The 17,876-nt window shown below is 31.4% G+C and overlaps 1 protein-coding gene across 3 annotated transcripts in view; it reads right to left on the minus strand.

The window, feature by feature from the left end:
* LOC114093468 (cadherin-10) overlaps positions 1-6,684 on the minus strand; it is a 103,930-nt gene extending 97,246 nt beyond the window's left edge. For all 3 annotated transcript variants that reach the window (XM_027936254.2, XM_027936253.2, XM_027936252.2), the window contains exon 1: positions 6,454-6,684. In XM_027936254.2, the coding sequence (XP_027792055.1) occupies positions 6,454-6,684 (231 nt within the window). The remainder of the gene's footprint in view (positions 1-6,453) is intronic.
* Between the last annotated feature and the right edge of the window lie 11,192 nt (positions 6,685-17,876).

Genomic DNA, 17,876 nt, shown 5'->3' on the forward strand with positions numbered 1-17,876 from the left:
TGAGTCAATAGTTTGTTCAAGAACATATTGTTTCCATGTATTTGCAATTTTTCTAAAATTTCTATTTTTATTAATTTCTAGACTAATTCCATTATAGCTAGAAAAAATACTGGATATGATTACAACCATCTTTTTTTTTTTTAAAGAGAGAGAGAGAGAATTTTTTATTTTATTTTTCAGTTTTTGGTGGACACAACATCTTTATTTTTTATTTTTTATGTGGTGCTGAGGATCAAACCTAGAGCCCCGCACATGCCAGGCGAGCACGTTACCACTTGAGCCACATCCCCAGGCCGATTACAACCATCTTAACTTTGTTAAGCTTTGTTCCTTATCCAACTTGATCTATCCTAGAGAATGCTTCATTTGGGCTTAGAAGAATGGGTATTCTGCTAGTATTGGACAAAATGTTTAATATGCCTATTAGGTTCATTTCATCTAAAATGTTTTTAAAGCCTCCTATTTCCCAATTGATTTTGTGCCTGAATAATTTTATTTTTCACATTTCACATTTGACATTTCATACTCTGCTTGAAAGTGATGACAATTATTTTAAATGGAATAAGGCAAAATGTTTAAACCAAACTTCAAAGTCAAATTCTTATAATGTCACTAAGACACAATAAAACTTCTGTATAGGATAATGTGTAAAGTAAATATGTAAAATGGTTAACGTAGTCTTTCGAAGTGACTTAAAAGTTAAAATGAATCTCCAAGTCTTCTCTGTGTGTTTACTAATCTTAGCTGCACATTCTTTTTGAAGATTTTTAATCTTCAAAATAATTATGGAGGCTTTCAAGCTCTGTCAAGTATATCTGGAGTGCTACTCAAGATCATCTTGAATACTCACTTCTTTTTTACAACATTATAATGAGATTTGTGAATGCAAGCAAGCTTTCTCTATATAATTTCTGGTTAAAATATTATTTAAATGAGATATATATCAAATATATATATATCATATATATATATACATGACTTAAGAACCAATAGGTGGCTTGCTTGGAAAACATTATTGGATTCTGCAGGGTATCCTCTTAAAATGCTTTTATTGATTCCAGCTTGATTATTAGTATATTTGTATAAAAGTCACCAGAGAATCTATCACTGGTGATAAAATCTATTCACTTTGTAGTGCTATCAGGGAATAACTTTTTACATATAAGGGAAATAATGTCTCTTTTTATCCAAATGCCCACCCATTAGGAAGAAATGTATTATCACTTAATTTAAAGGAGTCTTTGTCAATTATACCACATAATGATTTTCTTCCAGAGCTTTTTTTCACTTATATTTTCTACTCATTTACCTTTTATAGACTCTATTTGTTTTATATCTGTATTTGGTACTGTTCAAATAGAAAATAAATGTATATCCCAGCAACCCCTACCTTCCATTCCTATCCTATCAATAGTCTATTATTAGTGATCATTTTATTTTTTATATAGGTTTGATTTCAGTAATTAAAAAGAATTTTTTTTTACTTTCCAAACTACCATATATTATGAAGTTTTTTAAATTGCCCATTTTAGACATGCTTCACTTTGACTTCTAACCACTCCTTTCAGAGTTGACCATGATTATGCCCATATAATTAAAATTAACAGGAAAATAGGAACACAGTCCAATATAGTGGACATCACTGATATTTCTGAACATAGTAATGATTAAAAATGAGTTTGTCTTTCATGGATCACCTTTAAGGTTTCTCGGAGGAAAAAAAAGAGTTTCTGAGAGACACTTCCTTTAGAAATCCTGAGTGACCGTTTCATTATGAGGCTTTACGCATGAACAACTCTTTCTAAAAACAAAAAGATAAATATAAAAGCAGGTTCTTTGACTGTCTAGTCTTAACATTTAATAACATTGATTCATGAAACACAAATTCCAAAACTGTGTTATTTCAATTTTAGTTTTCAGTATTGCAGAAATGAAACATGGTGATCTTTCCTACCTATTGTTTGGTTCTTGGCCATACCTGAGACAAAAAGAAAAAAAAAAGCCTCATAATCTCCTCACACCCTTATATATTATTTGTTCTCTCTCTAAACACAGATAGTCAGTGAGCAGAGAATTTAAATTTTTTATTGCCATACTCTTAACAACAAAGTAGCACCTGGAAGGCCTTCTAGATATTTATTGACATAATGAATAATTACTTCATTCATAGTGTTATTTGGTGCCCACAATTCTACAGCAAGGGATGACTGGCAGGTTGGTGCCAACTCCATGCCTTAAGACAGGAGTTCAGGTCTTGGTAGAAGTAGAAGCTGGGGAAAACAAGTATGACTGGCAACTCTTAAGGAAAGATATATGATTGTAATTAAAGTAGATTCAGAAGTAAGAACTCGTGAAGAATTTAAAATTAAGATTGAAGCATTTAAGAAAAGAAAAAGAAAAAACCCTCTAGCAAACTCTAGAATGGTGTTTTTCAATCTTAGCACTACTGACATTGACAACTGTAAACTCCTTGGAGGGTCAGTTCTATGCATTGTGAATGGTTAGTAGTAGTCCTGGCCATTGACAGCCAGAACTAAGAATCACATGCCAAGTTGTAAAAACCTAAAATGCTTCCATACACATATAAATGTCCCAGGGGAGGCAAAATCACTCACAGTTAGAACCACTAATCTAGGGTAATTTGAGCTCATCACAGTCATTCAGAAGGTGCAGGCAAATGAGAAAGTTCTGAAAACATGAAGTGGAGAAGAACTGACAAAATACATGACTCATTCCTCTTTGATCATGGGAAAGTTTAGAGTCAGAAAATGTAAACTAAAAAAATGAAATGTCAAATGACCTGCAAGAGGTTTGTGCAAACAAAAGCAGCTGTTTCCAAACTGTAACAAATAAAACATTAGGAACAGTATTTCTATTGACTATTCAAGAGGGAGAATGATTGTTCATCTTAGGTTATACAGTGTATAAACAGCAGCAATGCATTAAAGATGTGATGTACCTTGTGGTTGGAAGGGAATCTCAGTTAAATTATCAGTGGGAATTACAGCTTCAACTATATTCTTAATCTATTGAAATGGAAAGCAGGCATTATGGCTCCAGTCTGATAAGGCAACAATGTTTCAGGGCAAAGGGATATGATTTTAAGAAATAGTTGAACATGGTTTCTGTTTTTCAAGAATGCTAAAAAATTGGGACCTAATTCTGTATTTAGAAAAGGATATTAATGACATCTGTTAGTTCAGAATTGCTAGGAGGCCCCTTAATCTTTTATGACTCTGGATGCTGTATGATTTTAAGAGGATTGAGGGTTATTCTGATTATATAAATATACAGACATATATACATGACCATATACATATGCTTACAGTTTTATTTCCTGAAGTGAATGATTTTATTATACTGATTCAGAGACAAATCCACGATTATATTTTTATATTATTAATTTTTGTGGGTTTGGATTTGTCTCTATATCTTATTTTTACTAAAATCTATTTTAACATGTTTTTCATTACTTCAGACTATTATATAAAATACAAAGTTTGTACAATAAATATTATTAGTAATTTACTTAGAGTTGTCTGCTATTACCAAAATTAAATTCAAGAATACAAGTTTAGTTTCATTATTTATTTTAGATTTAAAAATAGGAAGCTGAGAAATTGGAAATTATGATAAAATAGGACAACTCTTACAGGCAACAGGACTCTGTGACTAGAAACTACATATGAAAAAATCAAATTAATAAAAAGTTCAAAATTATAATGTTTCTCAAATCAAATTAGGAAATTTAAAAATAGTTAGAAGTTTGCAATACAAAGGCTTAAAGTATATTTCTTGAAGTTCAACTCTTGAAGACTATGCTTTCAAAGTTGAAGAAATTGGACCCAGTACATGAAAACTTCCCCAAAATGCTATCAATTTTTGTATATAGAAAATACCTGAAAGGGCAGCATTCTTACTAACTCTTTGAAGAAAAAAGGATTTATGATAGATATTTTTTTTTGCTTGGAAATCCATTTGATTGAATGATTTATTAGAATAGCCTTCTTAGTCATTGAAAACTCAGCAAAGAAATGTTTTAAGTTCATTATGGTTGATTTTATTTCTTTAAAAATATATATGCATATTACAGATGAAATACCTTTATTTAATTTATATATTTCTATATGGTCCTGAGGATTGAACCCAGTGCCTCATACATGCTAGGTAAGTGCTCTACCACTGAGATACAGCCCCAGTCCAACTCTATTTCTTATAACATAGTAGCTGTGGTGGTGAAATTCAGCCACTGACTTCTCTTTCTCTCTCCCCACCGCCCGATACTTTCTTTATTTCTTTATCTCTTTTTTAAATAGATATTAAAATACACTTTACATTAGTAATATAATAGTACTTTAAAAAGTGAATGTACATAAATGTTCACTGGTATAATCATTCCTTTTGATTTCATAGATGAGAAAATGAAGACCAAGAGAATGCAATTAAACATTGAAAAAGAAATGTTGGCAGAAAAAAACATTATATATGCTAGGTGTACTGTGGCCAACTGTATGATTTTCCTGTGTTTCCCTTAACTTTAACACTATAACCAAAAATTTTATCAGATGAATTAAATACTCTCCCAGTTGTTTGAATATTTAAAAAATGTCCTTCCTCTTTGCATTCTTGTGCTCATTACACATTAATATCACATGCTTATCTTAAAGGAAGTGAAAACTTAAGGGGAAATTTCCATGGCTGTAATAAACTTATTATAAATAATATTAGTGAGAATCTGTAGGATATTTTAAGTTTTCATATTTCCTGAAGAAAATATATCTTATTCTGAATTTACATTCATCATAAGGCACATTTATTAAATTATTGTATGTTTAGCATTGCCTTTTTGACATATATAAATGTGTATGCTTCCATTTAAAATAAGATTTTAAATTATATAGGCAATTAATGCAATATAACTAATACAATACTGTAATATAGACAAAAATAACAAAATTCCTATTTCACAGATTATGAAATGAATAATCCACAGTAACTTGAAAGTGCTGTACCACTTGAAACATACAGTATAAAATGGACACTGTGGCTGTAATACAGATTCAGAATTTACTTGTATCTCAGAGGTAAAGCATTTACTAAATTTTTGTTCATCCAGGAGCTCAGTATATAGATTACAGAAAGTAACTACCATAAATTCTCTATGCCCATCCCATTAAATGATTTTCTGATTTGCTTTCATAGAGCAGAATAGAGAGACTATAATTTGACTGCATATCAAGATGCATATATCTTAAGTGGTTACTCACTTTAATTGTCCTCAGTGATTTAAAATTCTAGACTAGTTTTATCTGCTGAAGAGCCAAGTGGTACCAGATGGCTGAGGGAATTCAATTCAATAAGTCTCAAGTTAATTCAATCAGCTAAGTAGTTATTAAGCTCTATTCCAAGACTATGGACAAAGATATGAAGTATAGTTCTTGATTTTAAAGTATTGACATTCTATGGGAAATGCAAAAAGAAAGAAAACAAGAAGCATCTTGACTATCTGGAGAGAGTATATAAAGTAATAATTTAATTTCTCAACATTTATTAAATCCTCATTAAGAACTAGATGAAGGGAAATAGATGCCAAATGATCCCTATGTCCAGGAAAAAACAAACAAAACTATTTATAGTTTCTATTGTCAAGATTACAATTATCACATCTTTATGTGGTTGATTTCATGTTTTAAAAGTTTTCTAGAGTGACATCCATAAAAATTACCTTCACACTGTGCTCTTAAGCATGCAACCATTGGGTCTGTGACAAGTCTGTTAATTCTTGCTTTTTGCTAAGATTGCTTAGGTTGCTATTTGTTTTTCTTCTTAATATAACATTTCACCTTTAATATCATCTTTCTTACATTATTGGATGTTTAAGGACTGATATAATTGAATATGATAAAACATATCAACATTTTTTAAATGAATGAAACTATATTTTATCAAAAATAGTGTTACTTAGAAGATAAAAACTTAACAAAAGTTTAATGCAAGACTTGTATGACCCCCATATTGTAGTAAGTAAATTGTTTCTACCTGCTGATATTCTTAGTTGTTTTTCTTTTATACAAATACTCTCAAATTGTGATTTAAGAAAATTAAAGAATATACATGCATATACACACATATATATACACAAACACATATGCATATAGTCATTTAAATGACTATATTAACATATATCTATCATTGTTTTGTAGTTAAAATTTTAAGGGATTTTTTTTACATCTTGAGTCCATGAGTTGGTGGAAAAAATTAATTTACATAAATAAATTCCTACATTTATTAATTTCCTAGTTTTTCAAAATAGAATAGTATTTCATAAATAATGCTTTTCGGATATTTTGGGAATCAAAGTTATACAGATCATCATCTCTACAACCTTTCATTTTCCATAGTAAGACTTGTAAAGTATGAAGGTAAATATTTGTCATTTCAGTATGGACTTACCTTGCCTACATATTGATAATCAGATCCTGTATATTCCTCCAGTAAGAAAAACTGATTCCACATCCAACCACGTTTTTGACGATGCAGAATTTTGCCATCACTTCTTGACACTCGTGCACCTAAAATCCTTTGTTGAGGCACAGGAGTCCTTCTGAATGTTATCTCTGGAGAACAGAAATGTGGCAGGCATACGCAGAGTAGAATCAGTCTCAAAAACTGGTGTATTGTCATAGTTCACTTGTTGACAAATCCCAATGTGGATGAAGAAAAAGTAGTCCTATTTTACTGTATTGGATTTTACTGCATTTCAACTGGTTTCCAACATTTCATTAATGTTTGGTACGTTTCCAAAATCTTTAAGCAAACAGATAAAAGAAAAGTCAGTTGACAACATCATGACTGTTACTTGTCATTTTAAATTTAAAATTATAAAAATTTATTAAAATATTTAGTGTATCTATTTTTCATAGAATAGTGATTGGTTTGGGGAAGCATTGTGTCATAAAATATGCATGGTTTAAGAAAATATAATTATGGGTGTTTTCTTTCAAACAAAGTATAAAGAAGAGACATCATGAAGTTCATTTATCTCTTTTGGTGATTTAATAGTATTTAGAATTTATAATTCCTATAGATTGGAGGTGTATTTTATTTTGTGTATCATTTTTTTCTGGAATAAATTTTACTTTAAAAACAGTGATTTAAATAAACTACAGGAATTGTGCATTACTTGTGAAATATAATAATACTTAAATATTTTTCAAACAGTGCACAATTTTTTCCAATTTAGTCTAGATGCAAAAGTAAAGACATAAGCAAGCAAACATATAAACATATAAACAAGCAAACATATAAACAAAAGAGGATTACACTTTGTTGTAATCCTCTCTTTGTTGTGTAAAACATCTGGGTTTTCCCAGATGCAGAAAAAAAAAAAAAATTCCACTACAGAGAATCATTTCTAAAACAATGAATACTAGTGGGTAAGAGGATATAATCAAGTCACAGCTCTACCTGTGCTATGTTTACCCAAACTGTGCAGTTCTAATGGTCCCTACTGCTATCAACTTTGTCCCAAATTGCATGGCATCTCTGCTGGACTGTGGCAATAGTCTACTCCCCACTCTCCACGTTGTGCCTGTCAATATTTTCTCAACAAAATCTCCAAAGTAACCCCATTCAAAAGTAAGTTACACCATTTCACTGCTGTGCACAGAACATTCAATTGGCTTCTCATCTAACTTTGAGTGAAATCTAAAATCTATGCAAAATTACTGCATTCCCTTCATCACTGTCACTCCTCTGACCTGCTTCACTTCAACCCTCCAGCTGCCCTCCAGACCAACTCCTTTCCAGCTACAAGGACCCTCTTCTTCACCCTGCAACAGAGTTCATCTGCTTCTTTCCTCAAGTCTTTCTGCTTATTGCCTGTGCCTGGAATACCTTTTCCCAAGATAGCAACTTACATAGGCCCTTTGGTTCCTTCAGGTTTTGCTTTGAAATCTCTTCTGATATTTTACATATCCCAACACATGACATGCATTTTATTTATTTGTTATGCATAAATTCTGCCAACCAGCTACAATCTCTTTCAGGAAGGATTTTTTTCCTCTGTTTTCTTTACTGCTTTAGTAACAACACTATACAACAGGATCTTGCACATAGTAGATGCTAATAGTTTGAATGAATGAATAAATGCCTGCATAAATTGTAAGTGGATACAAACATCTGAATATGATTCATTACCTTCTGTGTGTTGTTATGCTAAAGTATTCATCTATGGAAATGCATATTTTTAAATAAAATTCTTAATCCTCATTTATCTTATCATTAGAATATTCTTATTAAAAAAAAAAAAAAAACTTTTTGTAGTTGATGGCCAGAATGCCTTTTTTTGTTTTGTTTTGTTTTGTTTTATTTATTTTAATGTGGTACTCAGGGTGGAACCCAGTGCCTCACACATGCTAGGCAAGCACTCTGCTACTGAGCTACAAACCCAGCCCCAGAACAATATTTTTATTTTAAAATTTTGTGTGGATTTTTAAATTTTTCCAAAAGAAATAAATTATGTGTCAAGGATGATAAGACATTTGTTAAGAAAAATGGCTTGGAAAATGAAATGATTGAGTTCTACTTATATAGCATGAATTCTAAGTATTCTGGTGTTTACATTTGTGTTTCCGTCTATGACTATTCGCTAACAATCTGTTTACTTTTTGTTTTGTTATTTAAAATATTGACAAGCTAATATAAATGTGCTTTAGAAATAATACTAATGGTGAAGCAGTAAATCTCCTGAGTGTACTAAATGTCACTGAAACCTCCATAGTGTGTGAAGTCATTCAACATGATTGATACTAACTTTACTAAAATATTATATGTGATACTTTCCTTGGAGTTTAGTAATCACCTGATGCACAAAATAGTTGTACATCCTAAAGTAATGACTTTACAGAAACTCATATTGTTTGGATTCTAAGTAGCAAAAACATTTAATAAAATGATGTTTGTCTTTTTGTATCTCAGGGTGTGCTCAATGGTATATCCGGAAAGTCACTTCCTAAGGGAAGGAAAAGTTTGTGTAATGAATGGTTTCTACCCTTTTCCACCAAAGCATTAAATTTCATTGAAGCAACAGTCATTCTCAGTTCATCTATTTTAAGTACATTTTACACAATGATCATTGGAAAAACTATTCCACTGACAAGAATACATAAATGTAGACACTTTTATTAAATCATCATTTAATTTTTCCAAAGTTAATTTTCCCTAGGATGTTCTATGTGGCTCGGAGTCTATATGTAGACATGTCAAAGAATTGCTCATTTATTATTGATACCACAATAATGATTTTTGCCAGTAACCTGCCTCAAATTATAGAATAACTTTGACTTTAGATTCAACCAATAGATTTTTTTAAGAGAGAGAGAGAATTTTTTAATATTTATTTTTTAGTTTTTTTCGGCGGACACAACATCTTTGTTTGTATGTGGTGCTGAGGATGGAACCGGGCCGCACGCATGCCAGGCAAGCACGCTACCGCTTGAGCCACATCCCCAACCCCTCAAACCAATAGACTTTTGATATGGTAAATTAATATATTTTATTGTTTTATTTAGTATTTCATGACTCACAACTGTGCTCCCCACCAACCCTGTGTTCTATGTGCCACTACCCAACATTAAATGATCATTTCATGAATGAGAGCTTACCTTGTTCATATCTACTGGCAGGTTTTCTAAACCTCAACTTTTCTTATTTAAAAGTTATCCTACAGGGTGTTAGCTAAATTAATTTTCCAAAACTCATTTCACCAAGATTCAAATCAATTAAAAATTTTGAGTGTATCTCCTACTGGGAACATAACATCTACCTTTCATAATTCATTTCAATATCTGAAATCAGATAATTTTAAAATTTTTATTTCACATTATTTCCAATTGTTTTTCATTTCAGTTTTGATATGAAACTTCTTATGTGTACAAACTACTTCCTCATGAATATATAAATCAGAGTACTGTTTAGGTGATTAGACTCTATTGAATTTTCCCCACTAGTGGACTCCATTTTGTAAGCTAGATGTAGATATACCAGCAGATGTTTCTAGAATTAAGTAATACATGTTTTTAAAAACTCTTTCTGGATGGGTATGGTGAGGCATGCCTGTAATCCAAGAGGCTTGGGAGGCTGAGTCAAGAGGATTGTGAGTTCAAACCAGCCTCAACGAAAGTGAGGTACTAATCAACTTAGTGAGACCCTGTCTCTAAATAAGACACAAAATAGGGCTGAGGATGTAGCTCAGTGGTGGAGTGCCCCTGATTTAAATCTCTGGTACCCCCTTCTCTGCACAAAGAACTCTTTCTAAATAGGTTGGACTACTTGCAATGAAAAATAAAAGTTGTATTTTAGAATATAAAAATACTATTCAGGGGAACTATTGTACTTGTTGGAAATTATAAACTATTAAAAGTGTCAACAGGATTACGATAAAAGTAAAATACTTAAATTAATGGAATTTTATAATGTAACTTCCAATTAATAAATTTAATTTTTGAGTAGTCCACTTAAAATCATATTTCCTTATTTTCATCATAAAACTAACATAAATATCATGCAAATTAAGAATCATTAAACCACCCTTTAGCATGTGCATTCCCATATTCCTTTAAATTAGTGCTTTCAATTTTTGACATACACTCTGGATTCTTAGGACCTTTGGTAAGTGTCTGTTCCCACTGAGCATATCTGAGGTAGCACACATGATTCTCCATTGCCAACTAGCTCCCATATTATGCCAACACAGCTTGGTCCCATGCTTTCAACAGAAAATCTGTAGACCAACTCAAACCTAAATTCACCTCTAAAATGTTATTATGACTTTTTTCCCCTATTTAGTGCTTCAGAAAACAGGTACACATTTTACTATGATAATGATTGCTGCTGGAAGATTAGAACATTATTTCTCAATATTCAAAGTCATTTTGGACACTTTTTTAACCAGAAAGTTTTGACTCAAGTCAGCATACACTAAAACAATTTCCCTTCTAATCAGAAACATAAATATATAAACTATGATTTCTTGTATAAGCACATTTTAGATAATTTCTCTCACTGGGCTTCTATAATTTTTATAATCACAAGATTTCATTATTCTCTGTAAATACTTATCACACATATTAATTCCTCTAAAATCTTCAAATTTTATCATTAAAACAGTCAAAAAAAGCAGATCACAGGATACACAAGTGGGTATTTTGGCAAAACTCAATTACTAATTAAGTCTTCATACATCACAGATGATTACTTAAGCTACAATCCATCTTTGGCTAATAAAAAGAATTAATCATTCTTCAGTCAATTGGCTATGTTGATTAGAATCCTAAATTATTAGTTTTTTTAACCACCATTTATAATAGTAACAAAAATGCTAAAGATTATTGAGACCAAACTGAAGCCTGTGTAGTCATATAACTTTAATGCTTTTAGTATTTCATACAACAAATACTGTCTAATGAAATTCAAGAATGAAAAATAAAGGAACACTTTTCAGGTGTATTGGTATAATTAAAATGAGTTGATGCATACTAAATACTTCCTTTTTATTCAAATGGTGCCATTTTATGCATCTCAAATAAAGCACAATGTGAGATAATTGAATCAAAGCATTACACAAAGGACACAAATAAAATGAGTCCATATGTTTGATCATATTTTCCAAGACTTCATCATACATTACCTAATGTGCTTTAATGCCTTAGAAAATATATAGTTCTATACTGAATATTTATCACTCTATTTTAAATATTCTGCATATGTACTACTGTTTAAATTGTAAAGCATGCATACCTTGCATGCAAATTTAGTAATATAGGGATTAATGCAAAGTGTTCAATGAATATTATTGTTGAAATTGACTGAATATTGTTATTCTGTCTAAAATATTTTAATAAGAAGGAAACTTGTCTCCCTTCCCTAAAACAAAACAAAAACATTGTATGCATAATCCTATTTGTATGTAACATGACAGAACTCACATAAGACATTATTCAAACTGGTGATCAATACATCTTTGTTGAGTAAAAAAATATACAACACAAGTTTCTTAATCTCAGATAAGTTATCAAACATTTTTGATTGCTACGTTTGCTATCAATGCAGAAAGAATTCCAAAAAGCTCCAGTTCTTGCTATTCTCAGTTTAAAATTTCCCTTCAAGCAAAACTGTTTGAAATTAGTTTTATTCCTGGGAATGTGACCTGCACACAAACTGGCAAAACACTTCTCCAGCTGTACTATGAACTAACATCTTCATATTGTAATTTTCCAGCCATGTACAACCCACATAAATTTGCAGCAGTGAGTAGATAAAGCATATGGCAGGGGTGAAGAGGAGCCTTGGTGAATGAAGCACATAACTTGGTGTGGTCATTATCTGCTAATAGGCTTAGGAACATCATCCAAAAGTTCTTCCTGCTCTCTGCACAACCTTTTTAACTCAGCAGCAAATGTGACAGTCCCAGATGTAACTTGATCCACGACCATGTTAGCAGTGCCAATACAGCTGTGACATTACACCTGCTCCTTTCAGGAAGCCTCATTTTACTGTAGCTGGGATTTATTTCATTACGTGGAAATTGGTAGCAAGAATGCTCTCAGGGTAACTTAAAGATGCTCAGATAAAAGCCATCTGGTACCCAATTTTCTTTGATCCAGGACTTGAATGATTGTGTAAAACAATGAATAAAGAAACAAAGACAGAGAATTTCAGAGTTCTTTTGGAGTTTGCACCCAGAATGAATTATTTCTTATTGAAAACATTAATATTAGAACACCAAGGAAAAGATAAAGTTGGAAGCCACTACTAAGGATCTTTTCTAAGTCACTTCAATGAAGACCTTTTGTATATGTACTAAACCACTATATACTTTAATATGTTCTCCTGTGGAAATGTATAGAATATGCACTAATTTGGAATTAACAGTATTTTAAGATGTTTTCACTGTTAAACTAAAAGTGCAAAATATTTTGACACTAATTTGTGAAAATGAGTAAAAAATACAAATATACAAAGATAAACAAATGTTCATTAAAATCTACTTAAATTAAAAGGATACATGTTGCTGTCAACATGAGGATAAACACAGTAATCATCAGACAGACCTTGTGGCATGGATTTGTGATACAATTGGGCTTAATAAAAAAAAAAAACGAAAAATATATTAGCACTATTTTTTAATTCTATTTATGCTTTAGGATATGCCCAATCTAAACTGAACTGCTCATTAGTTGATCACTTGTCCTTTCCCTATATGGAATCCCATTTCATAGAAAAGAAGTATCTACTAAATGACATTCTGTGGTTGAAATATAAAATTGGAAAAATACCATGTCAGCTGAAGTTCATTTTCTTCATGGAAGACAGGATTAGCTTATAAAGTACTTCTTATTTATTATAATGTTTATCTCAATGCTAAATTATAATTTCATTATATTTTTCAAGTAAACAAACAATTCAAGGTTTATTTCCTTTTTTTCTAATATTCATTTATTTATTTTAATTCTTAAAGTTATCAATGCCTAGATATAGACACTAGACTCCAAAAACTGTTATTAGGTACATAAATATTTGAAGTATTAACCTATAGTATGTTGTACAAATCAATGAACCATTCTTTAAAAATTTTTGTTCTTGTTCTTTGCATCTCAGTGGGATGTGTTCAGAATTTCCATTCTATATATGCGTCATCAATACTCAGAATGGTTCTTTCAGCAGTGTCTATGGAGTACTTTTTCTTGTACCATCAAGTCTGCCATATAGGAGCTGTCAAATGTAAACAAAACTGAAATGTCTTTTACCACCTAAGAATTAACAATGTAAAAACATGAAGGAGTGCCTACTTTAAACATCAGTGGTCTAAGGAATTATTTTGATGGAATTTATATCCAAAATGATCCAAAGGAAAGAAAAATAGAGTGCCAATATGTGTGAACTGTATGTGTGTTAGGTTTGCCAACAACTGTAAGAGTTAAATTCAGCTATGACAACACAATGGAGTGGAACTGTGTTTCATGAGTGGGAATAATGTGGCAGATACAGGTACAGAGACATGAATAGAGGAAGGACATTACAGAGCTCCAAGAAGAAAATGCAGCCTGTGCACTAGTTTAATGAAATTCACTTTTCTAAGATAAATAAGCTCAAATATAAATTTAGGTCCAGGCCTATAACAATGTGGAGCCCAAATATAATAATAATTAAGACAAAAATTTTCTCTTACTCAGGGTTGTGTTATGCTTTTCATGGAAACTAGGTATTTAGCTTTTGTGGGCTTTAAAACAAAATGTATATTACAATTGCATTCATATAAATACATATATACATTAACATATATATGTATATAGTCATATAACTTATATATGACTATATGTCTTTATTTTACTTAGAGGTTTGCTTAGTTCTTGGATTTTAAAAGAAATTAAAACATTTGCATGGGTCCCTAAAAGTATTGCAAGCACTCAGGTCTATGCCTAAATGGTGAAGTTGACCCTGATTTTCAGTAGCAAACTTTATCATGGATTTTGAGCTTTCTTCAAAACAGCATAAGATATTTTTCTTCTATGGGATAATCTGAAGGGTATGGAAAGTTTCAAGAGTAATGTTATATGAGGTGTTCAATTCAAACAGTGTTATAACTAGAAATATACTTGGGTCACCAAATGCATCTGCACTCTTTATAAATTCTCTACATAATTCAGTAATGAACAGATGTTACTATGATTAAAGCTTATCTAGAAGACACTCCAGCTAGCTTCCAGTTGGCTCAACAGGAGGATCATGGATCAATTGGGAGAGGAAGATTTCTTTCTAATGTGGTGGGAGGCATAAGAACTACTAACTGTGGAAGGACATGTTTGGATAACAGCGTGATTCTGGGTCTAGAATATTTTCTCAAAACAATAAAAGCATTTTTCGTATCTAAATTCAATAGATTGCTTTTGATTTTATATATATTGACATGTCAAATTTTAAGTATATATTTGTTATTTAATTACTCTTGAGAACAAACATTCAATAGCCAATTTTTCCTTTTTAAGAATAGTTTCAGTGGAAAGTTTGATGAATTACCGTTGTAACTTGCTTAATAAAAAGAAATGTCGTAAACATCTTTAAGTTGTGGATACATTGAGTGGTTTCTGGCTTAGCTTTACAGTCTGATCTTCACCATATCATTACTAATTCCCAACTTCCCCTATAGAAATTCCATCTGATGCACAGCTTACAGTCTTTAATGTGATGAGGTTCATGACCAACAATCTTTCCTTTTTGTACAGGTGTGTCCAATTTTTGTTTTTCTTGCTGTTGGTTATTGGTTGTTTTTTTGTAGCACAAACGTCAATGGGGAAATCATTACTTTTAATTTTTAAACAGTAGAAAGTATTCGAATTTAAAATTCTGATTCAGGGCATCATTTTTGTTCCTGAATCCAGTATAATACTAATCATTACAACAAAAATCTAAACTTATGAAAGGCAGTGAAATTTTTAAGCTTTTAGACAATAAAAGAGATTATGCATTGGCCTGTGCAGCAATTATATACTTGACCTATATTCAGTCACAATTACTGTGAGACCCAGAGTGGCTCATCATTTGAGTAAGAATTTAGAAGGCTAAGACCAGTGCCAGAAACAAAACAGTACATCTAAATTCTGGACCATTAAGCCACAATCTATAAAGTGCCATTCTGTCAGTTAATTGCAAATTACTATTTCAAGCAGAGTGCTGCCCAGCACTTCCTCTCTCTCTCTCTCCTGGATAGTTGGCACGCCTTATATATTCACTTCTCTCTATCTTCAAATGATATTTTGTGAAATTCTACTTATTTAATTGTCATATACCTTACTTTTAACCTATTTGCCCAAAGTGACCTGCTGCATCTTGGGGAAAGTGTATATCATTTTATGGAGGTGAGGGGATACACATCCTAATGACCTTCAATGGACTGAGCTCACCAAAGAAAATATTTCAAGGTCACTTTAATTTAAGTTCCTGCATTTTCGCATAACCAGGAAGATGTAGTAGTAGATACTTGCAGCAAGCTCAATGGGAAGACAATATGAAAAAAAGTTCATTGTTATTTAGACAGAGTTTTGTCATTTTCTTTTTCCTATAAATTAGATGGAATGAGAATAAATAGTAGAAAGGTAAGGATATATCTCAAGGCCAATTTTCTAGAAAGGGGACAACCTGCATCCTTTCAATAGCTCTCTCGGTTATTTTTTTTTTTTTTTCAAACATGTATCTTCATCTTTTTCAGCATATTCTGTTCATGATTATCATTTACCTTGGATCACAGCAGTTTTATCTAATAATGAAACTTTAAAATACAGAATATCTAATTTTATGAATTAAAGGGGAGGAAGGAAAATGAATAAGGAAGAAAAAAATCATCAGTGGCATATGAAGAGGAGCAGAAAACAGAATAGTAAGGAAGTGAATGCTTTGTCTAGCTGGAGATGTCAATCCGCCATCATAGCTGTAGTAGGCCCCACTCAATTCAACTTGTGCATTTTACCTTTGGATTCTAATATAAACTAACCAGACCTTCTGAATAGAGAGAATATGTGCAGAAGACAGCACTCCCTAAAACCGTTCGTGAAGGCATCAATACTCTGACACTGGAACAGTAAAGTGTCATTACAAGAGATTGGAGGAACGAAACCAAGGATCAATAATCTCTGTGAAGACAGATATACTCATGAAACATAGGCAAACAAAAATATGTAAAAAGTATAACACATCATGACTTTACCTCAGTTCAATATTCAAAAGTCAATCATTTAAATCATGTTATCAACAAATTAAGAAAAACTCTGACCATTTCAGGAGACAAAGAAAAAATGCTTCATAAAATTCAACATCCTTCATAGTAAAAATTCTCCATCCCACAGAGAGCACTTACAGTATCCCACAGCTAGCACACTTAATGGGAGAACCTACTTATTTTCCTCCAGCTGATGAGGAACCAGGTACAGGTGTCATTTCTCACACCTTGCATTCAGCTTTAAACTGAAGTTCCTCCACAAAACAGTAAGTTAACACAAAAAAAGTAATAAAAATCATACATAGAGAAAAAAGAAAACTGTTTCATCCTAAATATAAGAAATCCCAGATAATTTGCTTTAGAAACATTAGATTTAATCAACAGATTTAGCAAGTTGACAAATACAAGATGAAACAAAAAACATTAATTATAGTGTCAAGTAATTGCAATCTCACAATTGTAAACTGAAATAAGAATAAAAGTATAATTTACCTGAGACCAAAAAGACAAGAAATATTTAAGATGGAATACAAAAAAAAATAGCAAGATCTTTATGCTGAAATTTTCAAGCCCCTACAGGAAAGTAAAAATTTAACAAAGAGATGTTTTATTTTTAAAATATTTATAATTGGGAAAGCTTAATATGTCAGTTTCAAAAGACTAAAGTAAAATTCAAATTTTAATAATTTGAGAAATAAAACTCATTTTTGTTTTTTAATTGGTAAAACTTTCTTAGATGATTCTTAAAAGGTATTTCTAAAATTTAAAAAAAATGACTAATTTGACCACCAAAATTAAATGCCTTTTGGGCTGAGATTGTGGCTCAGTGGTAGAGTGCTCACCTAGCATGTGTGAGGCCCTAGGTTCAGTCCTCAGCACCACATATAAATAAATAAAAAAAGGTATTTCGTTCACCTACAACTAAATATTTATATAATATTTTTTAGAAAAGCTAAATGCCTTTAAAATGCTTTAATAAAATGAGAATACAATTCATAAACTTGTAGAAAATAATTGCAAAATTCTACTCTGTGAAAGCATTTATCCACATTGTATAAAGAAAACATAAAAGCCAATAATTAAAAAAAATAAAAGCATGCAA

This window comes from Marmota flaviventris, chromosome 5 (genome assembly GCF_047511675.1).
Source record: "Marmota flaviventris isolate mMarFla1 chromosome 5, mMarFla1.hap1, whole genome shotgun sequence".
NCBI lineage: Eukaryota > Metazoa > Chordata > Mammalia > Rodentia > Sciuridae > Marmota > Marmota flaviventris.